General features: G+C 42.3%; 1 protein-coding gene across 1 annotated transcript in view; it reads right to left on the reverse strand.

The window, feature by feature from the left end:
* MED16 (mediator complex subunit 16) overlaps positions 1 to 27,105 on the reverse strand; it is a gene marked incomplete in the record, with an annotated part of 716,440 nt that overhangs the window by 51,803 nt on the left and 637,532 nt on the right. Inside the window, 2 exon segments of the mRNA XM_044053797.1 lie at positions 15,277 to 15,360; positions 19,735 to 19,951. Of these exon segments, the coding sequence (XP_043909732.1) occupies positions 15,277 to 15,360; positions 19,735 to 19,951 (301 nt within the window).

Consider the following 27,105-nt stretch of genomic DNA (forward strand, 5'->3'; position numbering starts at 1 on the left):
CTGCCAGTGTGTTTTCCTTCCCTGGCAGGAATTGTGCCTGTAGTTGAATTTGTAATTCCAGTGCTGTGTTCCACAGGGTCATATAGCTTGCCTGCATAGGGGGTATGAATGAGTTCCCCCCCTGTTTGTTTATGTACCACATGACTGTGGTGTTGTCTGTCCTTATTAGTAGCTGGCCTGGATGCAGTAGGTCTTTGAAGGTCATAAGAGCATTTTGCACGGCTAGCATCTCCTTTTGATTGATGTGTAGGTGCATCTCTTTTTGGGACCATTTTCCCTGAATGCACTGATCTGCCATGTGTGCTCCCCAGGCGTAGTCTGACGCGTCTGTTGTGATGATTTGAGTTGCTTGTGGTAAACAGAAAGGGAGACCTGTGTTTCTTTGGCATGCTTGAACCCACCATAAAAATTCCTTTTGTAGACATGGAATGAGTGGTATAATTGTTTCCAAGCTGTGGCTGTGTTGAGACCATAAGTTTTTTAGGTACCATTGTAGTTTCCTCATATGCAGCTTTGCACATGGTATTAGTAGGATGCAAGATGCCATGAACCCGAGAGCCTGCAGGACTTTCCTTGCAGTTAGTCTGGTTAAAGTTGCCATTTTGTTGAAGTATTGAGACAGTTGCCCTTGTTTGCCTGGTGTGAGGTAGGCCGTCTGGGTCGTTGTATTTAAGCTGGCACCCAGGAAAATTATCTGTTGAGAAGGTATTAGTTTTGATTTCTTTTTGTTCACTGTGTAACCCAGGTAATTTAACAGTTTTATTACAAACGCCAGATGCTACAACAGAATGTCCTTGCTGTCCTCTTGGATCAGGCAGTCATCCAGATATGGGTAGATTTGTATTCCTTGTTGTCTGCAGAAGGCAATTACTGATGCCAGGCATTTCGTAAACACTCTGGGCGCAGTAGATAAGCCAAAGGGCAATGCAGAGAATTGGTAATGGGTTGAACCTGCAAGAAATCTGAGGTATCTTCTGCAATCTTGTCTGATAGGGACATGCAGGTATGCCTCCTTGAGGTCCAACGTTACCAGCCAAGACTCCTTGCCCAGCATGGGAAGAAGCTGCTGTAATGTGAGCATCTTGAACTTTGGTACCTCTAGATATGTGTTTACAATAGATAGGTCTAAGATGGGTCTCCAATCTTTGTCCTTCCTTGGTACCAGAAATAGTCTTGAATAAAAACCTTGACCTTGTTCTTTTGCAGGTACCTCTTGAATTGCTTTCATATCCATGAGAGCGGAAATTTGTTTTTGTGCCTCTGCCCATTGATATTGTGGCAGGTTTGACATACCTCTCATTTTTGGAAGGGTGTGAAAGTGGAACCTGTAGCCTCTGTCTATAATATCCAGAATCCATTTGTCCTTTCTAACAATGTGCCAGTTTTTTGAAAATAATGCCAGTTTTCCACCCAAAGGTGCTGCCATTAAAGCTTTGTTTGGCAGGCATAGGGGAAAGTCAATGTGTCTGTTTTCTAAATGACTGTGGTCTATCTTCTCCACCTCTTGGGGCTGGTGCTTGCCACTGTCTAGCTCTGTAAGATCCTTGAGGTTGTCCTCTACCCCTTGCCTGTATCTGCCCCTTTGGGGTCTGTCCGTGGCTGGAAAGGACCAATTTTTTGAAGGCCAGTTTCTGCTGAAGCATGGAGGCTGCACCTGCAAGAAATCTTTAACTGTTTGCATAGATTTCGCTTTTTCCTCCATTTTCTTTAGTACCTCCTCAGCTTTAACACCGAACAATACATCTTTTTGTAGTGGTGCATCTAATAACTTTGCTTTGACATGATCTGGTAAGGTTTGGTCTTTGAGCCAAGCATGTCTACGTATGGCAGATCCCGTTACAGCAGCTCTACATGAGGCCTCTAAAGCATCAAAACCACACTGCAAGGTATGTTTCCCCACTTGTTCTGCTCCATGCAACAAATCCTGCAACTCTTTTAAATCTGGTTGTTCTGTTTGTGTCATTTTGTTTTTCAGCTGAGATAGCAAGAACTGTTGGTACTTTAACATGTGAAATTGACAGTTTAATGTCCTCATGGTTAAGGTGGCTGATGTATACACCTCCCCCCCCCCACCTTTCTAATGCTCTGGAATCTCTCTCTGAAGGTAAAGGGTTTTTAGCAGTAGAGGCCTTAATCCCCTTGGGACCTTGTGAAATTGTTTCTGGGTCCGCAGTATGGCTTTTATAAAGGAACTGGTGAGAATCAGGAACCCAGTAATATCAACTGTGTTGAAGGAATATTTAACTGAACTGGCAGTTATTCTGCTCTTCAGTAACTTGAACTGAAGCTAGTGTTTGCTGAATTTTGTTATTTGCTAGTAATTACAGGTGTGGGGGTAGCCACGTTCTTTGATTTCCTGTCCTTGCCTATTTAAGTGGTGCATTGTGAAATATTTTCTGCTTAAAAACCTCAGCTTTGGCCGGCTAAGAACTTGGTTATATTCAACTGGACGTATAAGAGAATTTAAATACCTTTATCTGCACTTTTAAAAAAAAAAAAATACAGTATTTAATTTGATTTAAACTGTGTTGAAGGAATATTTAACTGAACTGGCAGTTATTCTGCAATCTTAGTGGCCTTGAAACTGCCCGCCCCTCAGCCTGCCTCTGGGCTCATCTCATTTGCTCACTCAACTGAGTGCAGTGAGATCATATTCTGATTTCAGGCACTCCTACTGTGTACAAAGAGAGCATCTGGGAAACAGACAAAAAAAATTAAGCTTATTTCCTGCCTTTCCTGTTAAGTGGTATAGACTATTTGTAGGCTTCTGAGCCCCCAAGCCCTTCTGTGTTTGAGGGAAGCCTTCTAGCTTGTTTCTTTTCTTATAACTAGCCAGTTTTCTAGTTTCAGCACTCAAATCTGTTTCTTTGATCTCAGCACTTGTTCAGATTAAAAAAAAAAAAATTTTCATCTGCTTTTACTGTACTTGTGTTTCTACCTACTTCATTTTACTTTTGCATCATCTTAAAATACTCAATTGTATTTATTACTGCTTGGTGTAACTCATTCTAAGACTTTTGGTTTAAACACTTGGGCTTCGGACCAGTTGTTTTGCACTGAGAGGGTTTGTGGTCTGCACTGTTGTGGCAGAACAGGTAGCTTACATCCTTCTAGGTTGGGAACTGCTGATTGAGGGCTCGGTGTCTGTTATTCTAAAAGTGTATTAATTCTGGTTTAAGCACTTAGGCTTTCAGGCCAGTTATTTTACATTAAGAGGGTTCGTGGTCTGCACTCTTGTGGGAGGAGAGGCTGGACTCTGCCCTTCTGTGCTGGGAATTTCTGGTTAAAGGCTTATAGTGCATGCATATCTGAACTGCTTCTTACTGAAGTTGGTGCGCCTTGTTTGCTGTGGCATAGACTGGATTCGGGCCTGCTGGATCTAGCTTTGTTTGTGTAACTTGAGCACTAATCCAGACATTCTCTGAAGTATTCAATTGTATTTATTACTGCTTGGTTGTAACTTGATTAAAGTGTAGCTATCATTCTAAGTCTTTTGGATTAAGCACTTGGGCTTCAGACCAGTTGTTTTACATTAGGAAGGTTTGTGGCAAGCACTGTGGTGGCAGGACAGGTAGCTTTCATCCTTCTAAGTTGGGAACTGCTGATTGAGAGCCCAGTGTCCAAGTGTATTAGTTCTGGTTTAGGCACTTGGGCTTCAGGCCAGTTATTTTACATTAAGAAGGTTCGTGGTCTGCACTCTTGTGGGAGAAGAGGCTGGACTCTGCCCTTCTGAGCTGGGAATTTCTGGTTAAAGGTTTACAGTGCCTGAATATTTGAACTGTATCTTACTGAAATTGGTACACCTTGTTTGCTCTAGCATAGACTAGATCCAGGCCTGCTGAATCTAGCTTTGTTTATATGCTTGTTGTTTGTTTGCTTGTTATTTCCCTGGAAGCTAATTCCACCTAATACGCATCTTCTCAGTGCTTCTGTGGATCACTAGTGATATCTGCATTGCTTACTGTACTTATTTCCTTGTTTCACTTGAAAGAAAGTTACTGTTTGTCGTTTTTGCATTTAGTTACTTGTAACACATTGCACTCAAGTTACCTGGCACTTGCTCACTAAAGCAATTATATAAGTCAGCACTAAAAATTAAAAGCACTACACCCTCACTCCCCACTGGCCCTTGTTTTCAATTATTAAGGAAGTCCCAATATTATTCTAGCATGTCCAAAGGTCAGTTGTCAATCTCCTCTCCGGTCCAGCTGGTGAATCTGGGAATCTTGAGGCAATGTTATAACTGCCTCATGTACACAGACAACCCTCTCCTCCTCCCACATAACACAAATACTTGCGAGATGCAGCTATTTAGCCAAACTGGAGGCTGAGCTCTCTCAACTCAGGACTGGCAAGACCAGACAGGAGGAGAAGGCAACTACACACACCACAAAACCAGCCTCACATAATGCTACCACACCACTGAATCAAACACATAAACACACAAAGACATACTCGGAGGCTCTGAGGTAAAATTTACCTAAACAGCAGAGGCCTCCAAAGCAGACACCCAAACAACTGCTACCTCAAGACACCCCACAAGCAACACATAAACCACAAAAGCAGTGTGCAAAGCAGTCACAGCCCTTAAGGCCAAATACAACACCAAACATACTTGTCATAGGTGACTCCATAGTCAGACACACTGACGACCCACTCACCAGGCTGAACAAGGAGAGGGTCACAGTAAGCTGCCTATCGGGCGCTAGAATCCGCCACATAACACAAGCACTCAGGTCACTCCATGGCAAGTACAAATATGACACAGTCATTGTCCATGCTGGTGTGAACGACCTGAGACGTACCTCCCTGGACTACATGAAAAGAGACATAGAGGAGCTCTCTGATTATGTAGCCAAGGCAGGTATGACCCTGACCCTGAGCAGTATCCTTCCTTCACCAAGAATGATGCCACAATATAGAGACAAGATGATCAGCTTTAACAATTGGCTTAATGTCTGGTGTCATTCAAAGGGGATCCAGTGTCTGTCTGCCTGGGATGACATGCTTGACAAGCCACGCTGCTTCGCAAGGGACGGCTTGCACCTGTCACCCCTGGGATTCCGGATATTGGCTGAGGGTCTTGCCACCCCCATAGTGCCTTTTTTAGGCAAGGCTCAAATTCTAAACCTACCACCCTAGAAAACAAAAATGGGAAGAAACTGAGGGTAATGCTGCTCAATGCCAGAAGTCTAAATCTCAAAATGCACGCACTCGAGGCCCTTCTCAGTATGGAGAACATCGATGTCTGTGCTGTAACTGAAACCTGGTACAAGGCTCCTGAGAGCACCCCGGCACTATTAGGTTTTACCTCATATCATGCCCGCCCCAAAACCCGGACCACACCACAAAAGGAGGGGTGTATCCATATTCATAAAGGATACCCACACCTCCAGGTTGGTGGCAACGCACGAAGCTTCGGAAACCATCCAGGTGCAACTAACCATAGGCAAAACTGCTCTACAAATTGTAGCATGCTACAGACCACCATCTCAAACTCAGGAACCCCACACAGCCTTCCTGAAGACACTGGAGGGTATAAATGTACCACCAAACACCATCATATTGGGTGACTTCAACTACCTGAATATAAACTGGGAACATTACTCAAGCCCTAACTTTCTAGCCCAACGGTTCCTGGAGTTCATAAATTCAAATGCCATGGAACAGCTAGTCACTGTTCCCACGAGAGGAGAAAATATACTAGATCTCATTATCACAAACATGGGGACAAAATGCTCCACACCGGAAGTATATCCCTCATTGGTGAGATCTGATCATAAACTAATCTCACTGGAAATCCACATCCCGCCCCACCCCAAACAAAAAAGACCACAGTGAAGAACTTCTCTAAAGCAAACTTTACACTACTCAAGACTGGTGTGGTATCCTTCAAGGCCCCTGAGCCAGTGGAAACCACAACCCAAGCTGCGGAAGCCCTTACAAATGCCTTCTATGAACACCTCCAGGACTGCATGGATCAGGCAATCCCAAATAAAACCAAGACTCTTTCCACAAAGGGCAAACATCCAGTCTGGTGGACCCCAGCCATTAACAAACTTTATAATAAGAGGAGAAAGCTATTACATGATAGAACAAAATCCATAAAAGGGAAGTCACCCCTGATCATTATTAGTAAAAAAATACGAGCACTCATAAAATCAACTAAGGCCAATTTTGAGAGAAAATTGCCATGGATTCAAAAGACAATCATAAGGCCTTTTTCAGCTATGTTAGGAACCTGGGTGGAAACTCCCAGATATGCTCAGAATTAGTCCAAAATGATACAAAATCACTGAACCCACAGACATTGCCAACATACTGGCAGACAGGATCAGTGCGAACTTCACCCGCCTCTCCCCCACTGAAGGAGAGATAAGTATCCCAGCGGAGTGTAGCCTCCCAGACATCTCAAATGTGCAGGTGAAAGCTGCTCTCTAAAGCTAAAAACACAGCATCAATGGGACCGGATGGTGTCCCCGGCTGTGTGCTACACGAGCTAAATGAGGAATTAACCCCGCACATAAGGCAGCTGTTTAATCTCAGCCTTACCACAGGATACGTGCCCAAGGAGTGGCGACGGCAACTGTGGTCCCACTCCACAAAGGCGGTGCCTCACGGACCCTGGTAATTACCGCCCATAAGCTTAACAAGTCTAGTCTGCAAAGCTATGGAGAGGATCATAATGGAGCTCATAAACAAAGATATAGGGACTTGCAGACATTGGACCCGACCCAGTTTGGCTTCGTCAAGGGAAGATCATGCCTTTTGAACTTGGTCGACTTCTTCGAAACAGTCACCAAGGCCAATGATGAGGGAAAGGCAGTCCATACAGCCTACCTTGACCTTGCAAAGGCTTTACACAATACCCCACTCGGGTATTGTAGAAAAACTTACCAGCTTAAATGTAAACCCATATGTCACAAGATAAGTTGCAAACTGGCTTAAGGACAGAACCCACGGGGTTAGAGTTGCTGGCGCTATGTCAGACTCCAAGCCGGTCACAAGTGGTGTCCCACAGGGCTCGGTCCTTGGCCCCCTATTGTTCGGCATCTACTTCTCAGAAGTACAGGCCAACATGGGAGGACTTTATTGACAAAGTTTGCAGACGACTGCAAACTGGGCGCCATAGTGGAAAGTGCATCAGACACGGATATCCTTCAGAAGGGACTCACGGAAACAGATAGCTGGTGCCAGAGCCATGGCCTGAAGTTAAACGCCAAAAAATGTATAGTCATACCCTTCGGGAAAAACAAGGTAACCCCAAGCTACCATATAGGTGGCAATCCACTAAGCACAGAAGAGGTTATCAGGGACCTGGGGACCCAGGTTGACAGTGGCCTTTCTTTGACACTCACGTTGCTAAAGTGGTTAGAAAGACCTTCTACATTGCCCACCTGATCATGAAGGGATTCACATCCAGATCTAGTGAGGTCATTGTTCCCTGTACTCTTCACTTATCAGACCAATGATCGAGTACAATGCCCCATTCGGGATGCATCTCACCCATCTGCAGCAATTGGAGAGACCCCAAAAGTTCCTCACCAAAAGGATAAAGGGACTCCAAAATCTGTCATATGCTGCCAGATTGAAGAAACTCCAGCCCTATTCAGCCGCATACCGCCTGCTCAGAGGTGACATGTGCCTGACATGCAAGCCCCTGTCCAACCCCGAGTTAATGGACATGCTCCACCTCAAAAAATCCAAATCCACCAAAACCACTAGAGCAAGCGACTTAAACCTTAGCACGGATATAAATAGGACGTGCTGGAGGGATAGATTTATCACTCAGAGACTCCCTATGCTGTGGAATAAAATCCCGGTCCATGTGAGGCAGAGCACCTCGCTGGCTCTGTTCAAGAGAAATCTTGACCTGTGGATGGGAGATCGTAGGTTTACCCCGGGAATCATCTCGGTGTCACTGCTGGACAGAGGCACAACAAACTAATGGGCACAGTATTTTTTCATATAAGGGGTGGCGTAAGCCACAAAAATTTGGGCTAGGCTTATAAATGCCTTAGGGCAGATAGCCTAGTATAAACCTATGAACCTATCTGTCTGGTTTGACTGGGGCTGGAGGTAGAGAGTCTGGATTGAGACTGGCCTCTGCGTATACATCATCCAAAATATCTAAGACAGGAGGGATAGCCAGGGGCCTATGCTGGGGAAGCAGTAAAAATTCCCTGAGCCTTTTCTTGGAATCTGAGTAATCTTGGCCTTCCCAGTGGAAGTGCTCTCTCAATGTATGCAGGGTTTCCCCAAAAGAGTAGTCTTCAGGGGGGAGACCGAGGGAATAGACTCCTCAGCATCAGAGTCTTCAAAAGGGGAATAGGCGTAATCCTGGTCCTCAGAATGGTCTGAGGTAATAGAAGCCTGGTCTGAGGAAGGGTAGTCTTCCTCCAACCTGGGTCTTTTGTCTGAGGGGGGTTGAGAACCCCTGATGAGAGTAATTAAATCCTCAGCCATTTCAAGCATCTGTTTTTTAGGCATGGGGCCTTGAGAGGAGGTCTGAGGACCCTGTTTTTTAGTTTTCAATGCAGCTTTAGATTTAGTGAAGGATTTAATAGAGAAGGTGGTAAGCCTGAAAACACCTTCAGTAATGGCAGGCCTCGCTAAATTTTCGGTTTCCCCGCCAAAAGTGGCGTCGGTATCTGTAGTGGGAATGGAGCCTGCGACCTCGTATACTGAAGTCGCTGGTAAAATAGCTTCATCGGTAGTCAGGGGCTGCGTAGGCGCCTCGATGATAACCGGAGAACCTGTAGTCGGCCTAAGCGTGGTCTCAGTAATTGGTGCAGGCCTCGGATGTCTGTCCTTATCCTTACATCTTTTGCCTAAAACTGGCGTTGGTGTATCCGACAACATGATATAATTAAATTTTTTGCCAAAATAATGAAGGGCGAACTCCACCCAGTGCTTAATAGTGCGCTTGTTAAACCTTGCACAAAAACGGCAGGCCAAGACGTCGTGGTCTGGCCCTAAGCAAGGTATACAGTAAGAGTGAAAATCCTTATGCGGTATTTGCTTCCCACAAAAAATGCAATTATTAACTTTGTCTGACATTGGTCTGAGGCAAGAAAAGTTTCCCCATCGGGGTACTTAGCTTTAAAGAAGACTTCGGCTGAAATACTGTTCGTAAATCTCAGGAGCTGGCCGACCGGCACTTGCGAACTGCTTCTGCTTCGGGCGGCAAGAAAGACTGAAGAAAATGGCGTCGGCTGCCTCTTTTATACCCCTGCCGCACTGACGTCAGGGAAGAAGCAAAGACAACCGACGCCGGACCTAGACTTTGGAATTCGTCCGACCGAGGACCCGCCTGACGGCAGGATAACCCAAGTGTGATGACTGCAGCTGTATGCACGATGAACATCATCTGAAACTGGTGCTGAGAAAGGGTCAATGTTCCTGCTCTTGACCCAAATAAATCTCTTCCACTTACTGTTGTAGACTTTTTTAGTGGAAGCTTTTTGTGAGGCTAGGAGAATCTTTCAGACCAGGGGACTTAAGCCTGGACTGTCTCACTAGGTTTGGAAGTAGAGAAACCACACTGTCAATTTGAAAGCTTGACTGTTGGGATGCTTACATCCCTGACTGGTGAGAAAGGAGTCCCGACTAAGCTCCAGAACCCAAGGATGATATTTCAGATGAGACCACAGGAAAGGGAACTACATCTGACAAGGCCAGAAGGGGCAATGAGCTCTTCAACCTGCTTGCCTTCTGAAGAAACTTCGGAATGACAGGAAGAGGAGGGTAAGCATACAGAAGACCTGGGGGCCAATCGTGGACTAGTGCATCCCTCGAGGACTCCCCCGGAGGAGGGATCAAAGCAAACAGCTTGCTGCATTTGTTGTTGACGGGACAAGCAAATAGGCCGCAGCAAGGTTGGCCCCAATGGCTAAAGATCATGCTCGCCAATGACTAAGGGACCACTTGTGCGGCACCAGGAGTGATCTGCTGAGACTGTCCACCAGATCATTGGTCTTCACCGGGGATATGAACTGCAACTAGAAGGCGGTCTGAAGATATCGCCCATTCCCACATCCTCATGGCCTCCCTGCATAAGGAGTAGGAACGGGTTCCTCCTTGTTTGTTGATGTGCAGTACAACAGACATGTCTGTGTGTACTGTAATAATCTCTAGGGGAGAATGTCCTGAAAGGCTTGCAACATTAGGAGGACTCCTCCCATCTCTAGGACACTGATATGCAACCTGGTCTCGGTAGGGACCATATGCCTTGGACCATCTTCCTATTGTAATGTCCTCCACCCCAACTGGGAAGTGTCTGCGATCACGGTGGCTATAGGGGGGTTGTTTTAAGAACGTTCTGCCTAGAATGACGCTGTCTGACTGTACCCACAAACTGAGGCGACACCTGCAAATGGGAGTCAACCTGATGCAAAGGGAGAATGGCTAATAAAGGATGGATCAGTGTCGATAACATCCACTGAAGAATCCACATGAAAAATCTGGCTAGAGGGACAAACAGAATGCCCGCAGACATGGACCCTAGGGACGGGTCTGCACAATCAAGCGAGGCGTGGGGGTCTGTTGGGCTAACAGTTCCTGCACCTGATTTCTCAAAATGATTACTCTGAGAAGGAAGAGAAGCTATCTGATCCCTTGTACTGAACTGCGTACCTACGAATTCTGATCCCTTGTACTGAACTGCGTACCTACGAATTCCAGGTTCTGTACTGGAGTAAGGTTGGATTTGCTCATGTTTATGTTGATGTCCAGGGAGTGTGACAACTGGATTAAATAATCCCTGACTTGGATTAGGGGATGACTTGTGGAGACAGTCAGGAGCCAAACGTCTAAATATGGAAACACTTGGGAATCTCCTGAGCCTCAAGTGAGCCACTACCGCCACCATGCATTTGGAGAACACCCAGAGGGCTGTGGCAAGCCCAAAGCAGTGCACTGAATTGGTAATGATTGGCTCCCAGCTGGAAGCACAGATATCTCCTGGAGCGCCTGCCTATTTTGATGCGACAGCATACGTCCTTGAGATCTATCGAGCACATCCAGCCATCCTTGTGCAACAGTGGCAGAATGGACTGAACCGTAACCATTTGGAACCTCGACTTCTTTACATATTCATTTAGTTTGCTAAGATCCAGAACGGGTCTTAGGTCCCCTGTCTTTTTCGGCACCAAAAAGAAACGTGAATCATCTCTCTGTTCGGCTGGGACCTCTTGGATGACTCTTTTTTGCAACAGTAGTTGGATTTCCTGTGCTGCCTGTTCCCTTTGACTGGGTGGCACATCAGGAAAGCTTTTGGAGTTTGGGGGAAGAAGAGAAAAAGAAATGTAATAATCTCTTTGATATTATGCTAAGCATCCAACAGTTTTGAGTCAACTGGGTCCAGGCTTCTGGGTTCAAAATTAGTCGGCCCCCGACTGCCTCCAGAGACGGACAGCCAAGCAGCACTTCAGGAGTGCTGGTAGGGCTTATCGGAAGTGGGTTCCTTAAAGCCCTGGTTCTGTGGACTCCCTCTGCCTCTGAGGCGGTGTCTACCATCAAACACCCCCCCCTGCTTCTAGAGGAAGGTTCCCCACACAGGTCCTGGAAAGGCCCTTGGGATTTGCGAAACCACATTTCCTTACCTCCACGTTGGTTTCTGGAGAAGGACCTCTGGGTGGTAGAAAATTTCATTCCAACAGCAGACTGGGTCTTTCTGTCCTTTTCACTGCATATAGGAGTGTTTCGAACTGAAGGTCCAAAAAGGAAAGAGCCATCATAAGGGGCATTAATAAAAGACACCTTTAAAGGGCTCCACAAAATCACATAGCCTCATCCAGGCATGCCTCCCTAGTGAAAGTGTTGAACTGGCTGCTTACGAGGTGCCCTCTGTGGTGCTGGAGATTAACCCCATTGATGAGTGGGCGATGGACAAAAGAGTGGTCAGCTTGGAAAGAAACTTTCTTATTCCTCTGCTGGCACATGGACTCAGAGACAGAGAGAAGCTGAAACTTGATCAGATCTCTCTGCAGCAAAATAAAATGAGCCAGATAATTCAATGACCTCAGCGCAAAGGTGGCCGAGGCATAAACACGCTTCCCCAACCTGTCCAGTGCTACAGACTCCTTGTTGGTTGGATGGACACTGTCAGTTTCTTCCACCAGCTCCTTATTGTTGGCTGTTGCCATTCACAATGGTATCAACTACAGAACCCTTACTCCAGTGTTTTCGGTCTGCGGGGGTATCACAAACCGATTGCGGTGTTTGGGTATGGGCTTGATGGTGTCTGGTTCCTTTCATGCTCGGTGAGACACTAAATCCACCAGGGCATCTGCAGGTGGAGGGGTCACCCAAGACGTAGATGGGCCCGTCCCAAACACCTCCAAGAGAACAGACTCCTCAGAGGAAGGAGGTTGGGCAGACCACCCATCTTTCTGCTTTAGGATTTCTAAAATGTCCCAAAGGGGATGTCTTCAGGTGGGGATCGGGGGGGGGGGATCTGTCCACCTCATCGAAGCCAGTATCTTCGGTTAAAGAAACTAATAAATGCCGAAATCTGTAAGGACAATCTGAGGCACGTAAATGATATACAGAACACTTTTATTGAACCTTTTGAGCGCTTTCATCTCAAAAAGTGAGACTTCATCAGAAACAGAGAAACTCAATTAGTAACATTTAAATACTTATTTAAAATCATGACATCACTAATCAACTATAAATTTAAAGGTATATACACTCAACCAAAGCAAGGCACATAATTATACAAATAGAAGTGAACTAAAATAAAAGAAAAAATACATATTCTTATGAATTACCAGCAACCCTTCAAGTCCAAACTTAATAAATACATTAATTAAACCATATATGAACTACAAACTCAATTTCAACATTTTAAAATAACAAATGCACAACTAAAAAATATATATGCATATATGTATAATGTCATGTATAATTTACCTAACCATCCTTATAAAATAATATCAAATCTTCGGTTAAAGACTCCAAAGCAGAGTCCACGTGCCTCCTTTTTATACATCTTCATTCAAAGGACTTCCTTAGCTGGGTACTATGAGGAAGTATCAGAAGAAGGGGATCCCTCCTGAGCAGGGAATTCTGGGAGACTGCTCAGGACAGGAAGATTCAAGCCAGGATGAGAGGAAGCAAGCTCTGGATCCAACGAGGGTGCAAGGGTGGATAGGGGAACATATGCAGTTGGATTTCCAACTCAGAAGAAAACCCTCTCCACTATCTGAAAGGCTGAAGGACCAGCAGAAGCCCTCCTCATCTCCCCTGAAGCCAAAACCACTGAGGAAAAATGGGCAGGACTCACTCCGGATCCACGGCCTCCAGAAGGGATCGGGCCTGAGCTGTCGAGTGCCAAAATAACTAAGGAAAGGGACGGCTTCAAGAAAGATGGAGCCAACCCCAGTTCCCAGAACCCAGCAATGACCCCATGGCTCTGAGATTCGCTCTGCTCCGAAAAGGCTGGAACAGGGCTAGTCAAGGGCATCCTCAGCATTAAGGTCAGGAGCTTCCTCTGCGCCAAGCCCAATGGGCACTGTAGTCCCAAATCCTGCGATTCTGAAACTGAGGGTCAGATCAGAAGAGTTCTGATGGGATGGCCTGAGTAGCTCACGGATCAGACAAGGGACAGATGGGTCTGGGCCTTGAGAAATGTCATCCTGTCCATATCTGCCTCCAACCAGCTTCTGCAGGACCTGGATGAAGCCATCAAGAGGGGAAGAGAATGCTTGGACTAAGAGGAAGGTGCAGGAGACCTTGTTGAGGTCCTTAGATCCAGAGGTATGGGATCCGATGTAGGAGCCTAAGAAGGTGTAGGGGATATAGTAATACTCTCTCCCAGATCTGTAGAGGCTATATGATCCGACCTGGGAGATGACTTCTGTGGATCCAAGGAAGTCAGATCCGTAGATTTCTTGGGCTTCTTGACTTCGAGACAGTCCCTTACGGAAACTGGGATAGACCTCTTTTTAGACTCTTTAGGAGCAGGAAGAAGCCACAGAAGGGGTCTGAGCCTCCAGAGCAGAGGAGGGAAGAAGGCCCTAAAACTAAGCTTATTTCAACGGTCTGCTAAAGCCTGTGGGTTGAAAACAGCACAAATGTTGCAACTCAACTTTCAAATGGTCAACAACCACACAGTACACTTACTCCTTGTGGGCATCCTGGTTGGGGATTTTATGCCAAGAACTGCAGCATTTAAAGCCAGGTACAGGTTTGCCCACCATGACTTGCAAAAAAAAAAGACAGCCAAAACCCAACTGTCACTAACAGGCAAGTTCTAATTCTAACTTTTTTCAAACTCTAACTTTACGTTACCTTTAAGCTATTTGTAAAGTAAGGACAGAAAAAAAAATTTTTTGTGTTATACAAGAAAAGAAAATGCACGAGCGCACACACACACACACACACACACACACACACACACACACACACAAAGAGAAAAGGGAGGGTGAACTTACAAAATCCACCTAAACGCTGAAAAACTGCAAAAAATAGAAACAACTCTCCAACCCAAGCTTGAGAGAATGAGATCTGCATGTGGTTCGGTGAAGTGGCAAATGAGATCTGAGGCACTTGGGTGGATGCAGGGCATTATGGGTAGGAACAGTTAAGACAGCAAACTATCAAAAAACAAATAGGCAGCTGGATGTAGAAAATGCAGGTTGACTTAGAAAACTATCCTTAAAACCAGTAGTACAGGATTTCGTCCCGCTAACAATACTGGAACTTCAGATAAATTCAAAGAACCAATAAGCACCCTCTTTGTCAAACCATCTAGGTTTGCCCTCACACTGTTAACATACTGTTAATATTGGCTGGCTCTAACTGTGCAGCTTGAGAATCATGAACTCTACAGTTTAAAAATCTAGTTATGAAATAATAAATCTAACTACATCTTAATGCACTATTTCAAATAACTGCCGAATCCTTCTGCACTGTGTGTTTTCAACGCTGTAACAAGGAACGAGACACCCATTCATAATGAGATACTGCAGATACACTGCAAAATTTCACAAAGGATGTGAGGCAGCATGGCATGCACAATGAAATGTTGCCACAGTTTAAAAAAATAAATAAACAAGTAATCAATGGCTGTTATGTGAAAGACTATCAAAGTAGGGGATTAAACTGCATTTACCCACTGCAAACTGTTTTCAGCCCCTTCCTTGGGCAAGTGTGCTCCATCCTGGCATGGTACTTCTGTTCTATTCTTTCTCACTAACTCGCATGCAAACTGCAGAAAGACTGCTGCATTCCCAGTAATAAACCAATTTATCTACACCACAGACTTCTTACCTAGTGCACGTTTTGCACTCTTCAGTTGGACATACTCCTAAGTGGAGTCGCCGCAAGTGATCAATTTTGTGTTGCCCCGGAGACCTGCATAAAGAGACAATACGAAACATTCCTCAGAACAAATGTACAGCAGTGAAGAAACATTTTAGTGGGGAGGGGGGAGTGGATGTCATCATCTTACCTTCTTACACAAAATATGCTAGAAAAGAACTATATCTGATCAGCAAGTCTTACAAACATGAATGACACTGCCTCAACGCCCCCCCCCCCCAAAAAAAAAAACAAAAAACAAAAAACAAAACATGGTTTATCAACTAATTTTACTCCCTTTCATTATTTATTTTATTTATTTATTTACTTACTGACATTTGACTACCCGGAAAGTCCGACTACATAGCCCATTTTCAGCACAGGCCTAGGGAGAAAAGCTCCAAAATATTACAAAACATTTTAAGAACAATAATTTTACAATTTTTAAAAATACGAAAAACTACAGTTTAATCATACAAAATTAGAAATAATATTAAAGCATTGCTCAAGAACACATAAAAGTTATATGACCATGATTTAATATTTAATTACATTTTAACCAGTTTACCGAGAAATTAAACATAAGCTGGTATAATGCAAACAGGAATTGCAAAATTAAGTGAGAGAAAATCAGTCTTATGGGATATTTAGAGGGAAAATTGGGGAGAGAAATTTGATGGAAGTAAGGAAGTGAGTGAAGAAGGCAGAGTAAAGAGATGTAAGATACGAATAATATTTGTTCACATTTAGGGATATTGTTTATCCTGATGTTGAGCAAGAACAGACCCAGTTTTTGGCTAGGAAGTCTTTCAGAATAGTTTTGAAGGATGGGAGGGTGGGTATTGACCTTATGGATAGAAATAAGTATTTTCAAGCCTTAGCAACATGGTAGGAATACACACAAGGCCCAGACTTGACAGGTCTGTGGACAGCTAGTTTTTGGTCACTGGACCGTAATGACCAAATGGGGACATAGTTGCGTAGAATGTTATATAGTGCTGGACAAGCAGATAGATTCTGGGTAGTTTTGTAGATGGTGAGAAGCTATGTATGTTAGTTGATGGGGTAGTTTTAACCAAGTTAGGCTTTTTAGTGCTACAGAGTGGTAGGTTCTGAAAGGAGTATTTGCTGCAAATTTAGCAACTTTATTACAGCTTTGTTCAAGTTTTGATTTTTGTGATGCCTGAAGGCCAGGATGGGAGTGCCATAAAGAAGTCTGGGAAGGAGATAAATAGTGGCAAGTGTAGTTTTAATTGTGTTGATGAGAAAGTTTTTGGCTCTATAAAGCATCCCTAGTTTTTGATGAGTTTTTCTTATACAATTTTCTAAATGCAGGTTGAATTTAAGATCATCACCTACTATCATCCCTACTGATTTGGTATGAGAAGTTCCTTCAATGGTTGCATTATCAAGACAGAGGACTTTAAATTTTCTTTTTTCTTGAGAGAAAAACTTGGGGGGGTAGTTTGTGTTTTTTTTTAGTGCTGAGCATAACTTTCAGTGGTTGTTAAAGCTTCCTGTGTAATTTTTGGCAGTGTGCCATAATGTCAGATGTGCAAATGAGTGTAGAGTCATTTGCGTACTCTATTAGAGAGGCCCTACTGTGTGTGGATGTGTGGAGGATGTTGATGAAAATGTTAAAAAGAGGAGGGGACCACAAAAAACACACTGTGGTACACCAGTGATAACTGGAGAAGAGAGGGTGTAGTGCCACTTAACTGACACCTATTAGGTAGCATTTGAACCATAGAAAGGTGGGCTGAGAGAGACCTAATGAGGACATCTGAAGCACAAGTCTGCTGTGACAAACTGTGTTGAAGGTTTTAGACAAGTCTAGAAATAAGGAGGAGACTAGTTTGCCACCATTGTCTCTGGCTTTACTAACAGTATCTATATAGGTTAGAAGGGCACTGTTATTAATATGGGTAGGACAGAAGCCATGTTGTGTGCGGGACAGGAGACCTTCCTGCAGAAGATAGTTTAGCAATTGTTTTTGAATACATTTTTCAACTATTTTGGAAAGGGGCAGATAACCTTGCTATAGGTCTAAAGTTAGCAATGTCCGTTGAATTTCCTCCTTTGTGCAGAGGTATAATACCTGACGTTTTCCAGAGAGATGGACCATTGGGCTGCCAGACTAACCTACTTATGAGGATTGAGACATGACAGGCAATGCTACTGGCTGCTATTTTAAGGTACCTGCTTGGAAGGTCATCAGCTGAAGTAGACCATGGTTTGAGTTTAAGAGTAGTTTTATATATGGGCACAGTTTTAAAGGTGAAAGTGGATGTGGTAATATGTAGCTGTTGGGCAGGGTTAGGACAAGATGTTGGGGAATCCCTGGTTAAAGATGCTATACTATCTATGAAATAAGAGTTGAACTGTATTGTGGTTTCAAGTGATGAGCTATTGGGAGAGACGTCAGGGTTGAATTTTTGGCTAGGCTGCACAATTTTTTTAATGGCTGTTAGGATTGTGTTTACTACTATTCTGAAAGTTATTACAGTACACTTTTTGTCATCATTTATTTGATCTTTAGTATGGTTGTAAAGATTTCTTAAGTTTAAGATATTGTGGTGTTTTATATTTTTTGCACTCTTTCTATGTTTTTTCTCTATCCTGCTATCCTGCATTAGCATTGAACTCTTTTTAGTTAGCCAAACTGCATTATTTGTTTTAGTCTCTTCCTTCTAAGTGCAAGGCTATTTACGATATTCAGGAAAATTGTACTGAATTCATTTACAGTATCATCTAAGGGGAGGATTTTTAGGAAGTCCCAGTTAACAGATAGTAAGGTAGTAATGCACATTTCTGGGTTAAACTTGGAAAGGCTACATGCTGCTTTATAAACATGCTGTTTAACTGGATGTGCGAGATGTCTGGTAGATTGGGAGATGTTCACCAAGGAGTCAGACACTGTACCTGAGGTGATGTATTTGCTAGCGTCTGATAATAAGATTCAGTCTAATAAGGAATTTGATGTCTTACTATAATGTGTGGGGCTATCAATTAATTGTGTGAAACCAAATAAGTTCAAGGTAGATGTAGGGAGAGTTGGAGTTTATGTTCAACCAACTGACACATTACCTAGTAGTATTTTTTCTTGTGGAATTATTATAATGTAGAATATCTTCCAGCATAGCTGTATTGTCGACAGGCGAAATGTAAAGAACAGTAATACAAATTTGTTTATATTAATTAATTACAGGAAAGTAATAAGTTCTGTTGAACTGCATTTTGGTATTGGTTTGTTGTAGGGGGAAATGTGGTAGTTGTAGGGAAATAGAGTAACAACACCACTTTCCCACTTTATATAGTCATTATGGACAATATACATATATATATATATATATATATATATATATATATACACACACACACACACACACACACACACACACACACACACACACACACACACACATACACCTACTAAGTGCAATTTTGGAGTTATTTAAGCAAAGTTTTCAGTTGCAGCGAGAATATCACACTTGTGTTGAGTAATCTCAGGCATGTAGTTCAGCAAATTTTATTTCTTATGCTTCTAACATTTACGGCAACAAAAGCCAGATTACCAGGGATGGGAGTGGACTGTTGCAGGGTTGGTGTACTGTGTGCAAGAGAACTGTCTTGATGTTCACTGTGATGGGTGAGGCCAGGATTAGGGTGAATATCTCCTACTATAAGGATTTTAGCATACTGGGGAATTAATAATACTTGTTTTGGGGGAGTATTTTTCCACTTAAATTTGTTTTGGTTTGAGCTGAAAAGGAGTTAAATCAGTCTATATTTGGATTGTAAATTTAGATTAGTTACAACAAAATTAGATTTCACTAATCTGGTACATACACTCATCACTCTCAAATGTAAACAGATAGCCTACTCAAAAAAAATAATGCTGAAAAAGCCAGGATGTTTGCATGCTGGAAAACCTTAAGGATTTACACATGCTGTAATGTGTATAAGGTGCAAACACCATCTGCCAGCCAAGCCTTTCACACATTTCCTTTCTTTCTCTGCCTCAAATTACAGCACACAGCCAGGGCCCAGAATCTACATTCCATATAAGGTAAGATGTCACCAAATGCTCAGTCCTCCATCTCCTGGCAACATTCTTATAAAAGTGATCTTTACTATTTCTGCTTGTAAATATTTCACCCCCAAAGTCCCTGCTGACATTTATCAAGGGTACCAGACCTTGTCAGAGATTTGGGATGCATGGCTAGCCTTAAAAAAGGTCCTTTTAGTAGTTTTCCTAGTAAACACCTACGAACCTATAAAAAGCTGTGCAGCAAGACAGACTTCAGTGACAGACTGATAACCAGCAACTTTAACGTAACAAGCTTCAGGGTAAAAACAAAGTTTTGTGAAGTACCTTATTAAAAACAATTCAAAGCAAATCTTAACAGTTGTATTAATCCCAATTACCTTGTAAAGGGGTCAAACTGTGCGGTTAGGCTGTGGCCCATCAGTAGTGGTGGTTTCCCAAACTGCAATCTGATTGGCTGCTTGTTCTGAAGCTTGGTAATGATGCCATCATTGACTGGCAGCCAGTCCATACCAGGAATAAGTAGCTGGCTAGGTAGCAAGCAGCATTCATCAATCAAAGAGTCATCTGGTTCAGTAATGTGGTTTTCATCTTGACCTGAAGATACAGCATAAAGGAATGTAAGGTTATGGTAAATAAACTTTCAAATATCTTATGTGTACCACACTGTAATATCAAATCACTGCAGTAAGCCTGCCTTTTACGAAAACGACACAGGAAAAAAAAAAAAAGAATTAAAGCAGAGCAAGACTGTGGAGGATTTCAGCCACTGTACCCAGCACCATCATGATTTAACCAATAACTGGTACAACAAAGAACTCCAGCTGAGGTTCTAGTTTCATCTAAATTCTTGTACTGAGCCACTAAAGTCCACAGATGGCTTTAGCAATTTTTTTCACTAGCAGCATTTCCCTGGTCAACTATTTGCAGTTAGTGGCATAGAGTTTATAAAGACTATCCTAAAGAAAGAAGCAAGAAGCACCACTGTAAGCTAATAAAGTACAGTTTTGTACCTATCATAAATGTAAATGTTTGAGTGTATACACTGCTGCAGTCATTACACTTGGGTTATCTGCCGTCAGGTGGTCCTGCAGTCGGCCTGAGTTCCAAAGTTTTGGTCCAGTGTCGGTTGCGGTCGCTTCTTCCCTGACGTCAGTGCGACAGGGGTATAAAAGAGGCAGCCAACACCATTTTCTTCAGTTTTTCTTGCCCCAGATGTCAGGTGCCCCCAAATAGGAAGGCAATACATATTGCTAATTAAACATACATAATAAATAAAAACAATAGCTTCAGATACAAGCAAATACACCACATAGGTTGTATAGGATAGAAAGGTATAGATAAGTCCCAGCTAAGAAAGAGGGGATGGAGGGAGGGTAACCTGGACTGCAGCAGTGTATACATTTGAACATCTACATTTATGGTAGGTACAAAACTGTACTATGTTCATCATGTTACACTGCTGCAGTCATTACACTTGGGTTGAATCCCAAAGCTGAGGCTGGGTGGCTGGGTCTATACAGGGTTAGGAGTGGCTATGAGGCCCTGCAGAACTGCAGTGGCAAAGCCAGCTCTGTTTTTGAGTATAGAGGTAAGTGATAATGTTTGGTAAAGGTGTGCACAGAACTCCAAGTTGCAGCCTCCAAAATATCCTTGGTTGGTACTCCTCTAAGAAAGGCTGCTGAGGTGGCTGTAGCCCTGGTGGAATGTGGCCTAATGTTACTAGGCAGAGTTTTTCCATGTTGTGTGTAGCAGAAACGGATACAGTGTCCTATCCATTTTGAAATGGTCTGTTTTGAAATAGCCTTTCCTTGTGATCCTGCAGCATAGGATACAAACAGTTGGTCAGATTTTCTGAAAGCTTTTGTTTTGCCCAAGTAGAAACGTAACTGCCTGTGTATGTGCAATGAAAGTAGAAGCCTCTCCCCTTTATTCTGGGGATTTGGATAAAAAGTGGGCAAATGAATGGTTTGGTTAAGAGCCACACTGGATACCACCTTTGGCATAAAGGTAGGGTTTTGTTCTTAAGGAAACTTTGTCTTGATGAAAAATGATGAAAGGTTCCATTGCCATTAGTGCCTGTAACTCTGCGACTCTCCGTGCTAAAGTTATTGCCAGCAGCAGAGCAGTTTTCCATGACAAAAATTTTAACTCTGCTGAAAAAGCTGGCTCAAAAGGTGGTAGAGTAAGTTTTTCCAAAACAAAGTTGAGGTCCCAAGTTGGTGTTGGTGCTCTCCAGGGCGGTCTTATGTTCTTAGCCCCTCTGAGGTATTGTCTCAGTAATGGATGTGAAAAAATAGGAGGATCTGTGTTGTAATGAGCTGAAATAGCTGAAGCGTTGATCTTAATAGAAGAAAAGGAAAGGCCTTTATCCAGCATCTCAGTTAAGTATTGTAATATCTGAGGAATATTTGGGACAAGAGGGTTTAGGCCTTGAGTCTGGTTCCAGGCGCAGAATCATTTCCATTTTTCTGAGTAAGATTTCCTGGTACTGGGTCTCCTGGCCTCCAAAATGACATCCATAACAGCTTTAGAGGGGAGTGTTGACTGTTTGGTTAAATAATCTGCCATGCAGCTAGATTTAAAGTTTTGAGCTGGCTGTGCAGGATCTTATTGTTTTGCTGAGTCAGAAGATGAGGTATTGGAGGTAAAATCCCTGCTGGGCCTTGAGCCATGTTCCTTAATATTGGATACCAGTGCTGTTGTGGCCAGTCCGGAGCAATGAAGATCATTTGTGGCCTCCCTAGTCTGGCTTTCAGGAGTACCTTTGCCAGAAGAGGCAGTGGTGGGAAGGCATAAACTTTTAGTGTTTTCTAACTGAATGATAGGGCGTCCACTTTCCACGCTTGTGTGTGGTAAGTCCTTGTGCAAAATTTCTGTAGTTGGTAGTTCAGGGGGGAGGCAAAAAGATCTATGTCTGGGCTCCCCCATTTCTGAGTTATCATTGTGAATACTTGTGGATTTAGTTTCCACTCGTGAGGATCCACGATATTTCTGCTTAGATCGTCTGCCAGTGTATTTTTCTTTCTTGGCAGGAATTGTGCTTGCAGTTGAACCGGATAGGTCAGTGCTGTATTCCACAAACTCATTGCTTGCCTGCATAGGCGGTAGGAATGTGTGCCCCCTTGTTTGTTTATGTACCACATCAATGTGGTGTTGGCCATCTTTAGTAGCAATTGTCCTGGATGTAGAAGGTCCTTGAAAGCAGTTAGGGCATTTTGTACAGCTAGCATCTCTTTTTGATTGATGTGGAGATGCATTTGGTCTGTGGTCCACTTGCCCTGAATACATTGCCCTGCCATGTGTGCTCCCCAGGCGTAATCCGATGCATCCGTTGTTATTGTCTGCCTGGCTGTGGGTAAGGTGAAAGGCTGTCCCTTGTTGCGGTGACATGCTTGTGCCCACCATTGAAACTCCTGTTGAAGGCAGGGGATGAGTGGTATTATTGCTTCCAAACTGTGGCTGTGCTGAGTCCATACGCTTTTCAGATACCATTGTAACTTCCTCATATGCAGTCTGGCATATGGAATTAGTAGTATGCAAGATGTCATGAACCCCAAGGCCTGCAGAATTTTTCTTGCAGGGAGTTGGGTTTTTGTTGCCATCAATTGAAAGTATTGAGTCAGTTGTCTTTGTTTGTCTGGCGTGAGATAAGCCATCTGGGCCTTTATATTTAAGCTGGCACTAGTTTTGACTTCTTTTCATTTACTGTGTACCCTAGGCAACTTAGTAAGTTTTTTTACAAACGCCAGATGCTTTAGAAGAATGTCCTTGCTTTCTGCTTGAATAAGACAGTCGTCCAAGTAGGGGTATATCTGAATTCCTCTTTGTCTGCAAAAAGCAATTACTGGTGCCAGGCATTTTGTGAAGACCCTGGGCGCAGTAGATAAGCCAAAGGGCAGTGCAGAGAATTGGTAATGCATTGAACCTGCTAAGAATCTGAGGTATCTTCTGCAATTTTGTCTGATAGGGACATGCAGGTATGCCTCCTTGAGGTCCAACGTTACTAGCCAAGCCTTCTTGCCCAGCATGGGAAGAAGTTGCTGTAGTGTCAACATTTTGAATTTGGGAACTTCCAGGTAAGTATTTAGAGTAGAAAGGTCCAGAATGGGGCTCCAGGCTTTGTCCTTTCGGGGAACCAGAAAGAGTCTTGAGTAAAATCCTTGTCCTTACTCCTGTGTTGGTACCTCTTGAATAGCTGTCGTGTTCATGAGTGTTGTAACTTGTTTTTGAGCCTCTGCCCATTGATTTGGTGGCAGGTTTGGCATTCCTTTTAGCTTTGGTAAAGTGTGAAAGTGGAACCTGGAACCTTGAGATACAATATTTAGAACCCATTTGTCTTGGGTGATGACGTGCCAATTGTGTGCAAAAGTGCTAGTTTTCCTCCCAAGGGAGCTGTCAAGAGAGAGATGCTTGGCAGCCGGAGGGGGAAGTCACTGGGACTGTTTTCTATAGGATTGTGGCCTGTCTTCCCATCCTTTCTGGGTTGAAGTACTCCATTGGTGAGGCTTGTAAGAGCCTTGTGGCTGACCCTCTGCCTCTTGGGCGTCTGTATCTGCCCCTCTGAGGTCTGTCTGAACTTGGAAAGGACCAATTTTTAGTTGGCCAATTTCTGCTAAAACGAGGGGGCTGCACCTGTAAGAAATCCTTGACCGTTTGCATTGATTTTGCCTTATCCTCCATTTTCTTTAATACTACTTCTGCTTTGACTCCAAATAAAACATTAGTAAGCCACGATATGGCTAACAGAGAACCAAAGAAACAAATCTGTCCAAATGAGCACCCAAATAAGAGAAAGAACGCTGAGGAACGATGTAGGTTGACGAAAAAAGAAATTTATTAACGCTGTCAATACAAATCTGCGTTTTCGTATATCCCACTTCATCAGATAAAATACACATAATACAAGTACTGTTTAAATAGCATGATGAACATCAAACAACTGATCTCATTGGTTATCCAACATTTAAAATTTAAAATGGTAGTAACATTTAAAACATATCAAGAATATAGATATAAACAAATAAAACATACATAATAATACCCTAAATTCATCTATCAGAACAATATAAATATATATAACTCTTCTAACAATGAATAAATGAAAAATATAATATATAAAAATAACTTTTACATGTACAAATTCGTGTGGATGAAAAATCTGTATCTACATATGCCCTCTAGTGGTACATGTTAAAATACCATAAATAATTATTACTACAATTTAGCTGATCTGAGTTTTAAAACTGGCATAATGGATAACATTTCATTTAAACCAGGATTCCTGTTGGCCTCAAGTGTAATTTGCCAAAACAGTTCCCTATATTCCAGCTTTGCCTCCCACATACCTCCCCTGATTTCCCTGGGAACCACTTCAAGAACAAAAAAGGAAAATATAGATAGTGGACAGGACTTCCTATGGCGAAATTGTGCATTTCTAGGGTTCGCCTTATTAATCTCGTAATTGTGTTCATAAATCCTAGTCCTGAGTTTCCTTTCAGTTTTCCCTACGTAAAATGAGTTACAAACCTTGAATGTAGCTAGATAAACTAAACCTGAACTATTACAATTTGCATGTACCTTGTTTGTGATGTTCCTATTCCTACTGGGAATCTCTATAGAAGGAGCATTCACTGTATACGAACATTGAGAACACATTCCACACTTATATGTGCCGTATTTTAAACGGCAACTGGTGTTATTTTTTCGACTTCCAAATTCAAACATGTTCTTAAAATTCAAATCCTGTCTGTATATAAAGTATAAGGGCCCTAATACTTTGGGATCTATATGAGAAATTTGTTGAAATCTATCCCATTCCCTATTCACTATTTTTTTTATAATGTTAGAATCTCCATTATAATCAAGGATATAAGTCTCTTTAGGGTCCTTTTCATCTTTTTTAGGAATTGGTTCATTAGTATTAGGAAGGTAAACTATGTCCTTACCTAAAATAGGTCCAAACCTACCTTTTCTACCAACAGAAACCTCTTTTTCTACCTGGCATATAATGTCCCTTGGATAACCCCTCCTTTCGAAAATGTCACAAACCCTTTTACTTTCAGCTGTAAATTCTGTATCATTTCATGTCATCCGACTGATCCAAACCAGCTGCCCTTTAATAAGATTTTTCTTCTGAAAGTAAGGATGACCACTGTTGAAATGCAAATAAGAGTTAGAAAAGGTTTGTTTCCTGAATATTTTTGAACTAAAACTACCCATTTCCTTAGAAACACTAATATCCAAAAAATTTAATGCATCATAGTCAATATTATATGTGAAATCCAGGAAATGTGTAGTAGTCCTAATGTATTTCAAAAATTCCATGAATTTTTTCTCTGTATCGGTCCATAAAATACATATATCATCCAGGAAACGTTTATATAGTGTCCAACAACTTTTAAATTCACTGTTCAAAATGTATTGATCTTCCCACCAAGAAAGTACAATATTAGCAAAAGTAGGAGCACATCCTGCTCCCATTGCCACTCATTTAATTTGTTTGTAAAACTCTCCCTCAAAATACATAAAATTATTGTTTAAAACTATTTCCATAAACACAAGAATATTATTGAAGTCCTTATTAGAAAATTTTCCATATTTTAACATATATTCTTCCAACCAGTTTAAACCTAATTCATGTGGTATACTACCATATAGATCCACAACGTCCATTGTGATAAACATTAATGAATCGTGGCTTAATTCACATTTTAGAAGTCTTAATAGATCCCATGAATCTTTTAGTACTGCAGAGCCCTGGTACGCTAGTTTTTTAAATTTATCATCCAAACATTTAGAAATAAAGGAAGTTATGGACCCTTCGGAAGAAACTACCAACCTTAAAGGTGGGTCCTTGGAATTTTTGTGGACCTTAGAATTCCAAATACTGAAGGTACCCTAGGAAATTTGTTATACAAAAACTTATGTGTATCCAAATCTAGAGAACCTTCCAGTAATAAATCATTGAATAGCATATGTATTTTTGAGTTAGCTATATTCACTTCATTAACTGATGCTAAGCAATATTTGTGGGTATTTTGTAACTCATCTTTCATTTTAGATTCATAAATAATTGTATCCATCAGAACTGTGCCACCCCCTTTATCTGGTTGCATAATTCTGATGGTACGATCTGTTTTTAATTCATCCAGATATTGTCTTTCCATTAATGTTAAATTAGAACTCACTTTGTGATTTTGTACCTCCTTTCCGATTTCCCTCTCTAAAATAGTCTCCAGGTTTTTCAATTGGGGGTGTAACGGAGGGTTAAAGGTTCATTTTCTCTTTAAAACTGAATTTGAAACAAAATCTGAATCTGTGTTTCCAAAAATTAAAGCTAAATTCTTTTTTCTGATAAACAGTTTTAAATCTATAATGGTTTTTACCAAGTCCGTTTTCCTATATGGCACATACTTGAAACCATTTGAAAATAAATTCAAATGTTCCAAATCAATAGAAATATGACTATAATTAAAAATACTGTATCCCTGGTAGGTGTAAACATTGTCAACCACAGAAAAGTAATCTTCTCCACCGTTAATGGTGGTCCCTGTTTCATTTCCTATCGGTGTTGAGGGTAATTGTAATTGTAAACAGTCCTGAGCTTGTTTCGTACTCTGTCCGACCTCCTTGGGAGGGGAGGGTAATCTAAAGGGAATTCCCCCTGTCTTTCTGGTTGTTGAACCTGTTGTTCAGCATCAACATCCCTATATCTGTCCCCTTCCATAACATTCATGTCTCTTAAATTA

This window comes from Protopterus annectens, chromosome 13.part0 (assembly GCF_019279795.1).
Source record: "Protopterus annectens isolate FY-2018-M chromosome 13.part0, PAN1.0, whole genome shotgun sequence".
Classification (NCBI taxonomy): domain Eukaryota; kingdom Metazoa; phylum Chordata; order Ceratodontiformes; family Protopteridae; genus Protopterus; species Protopterus annectens.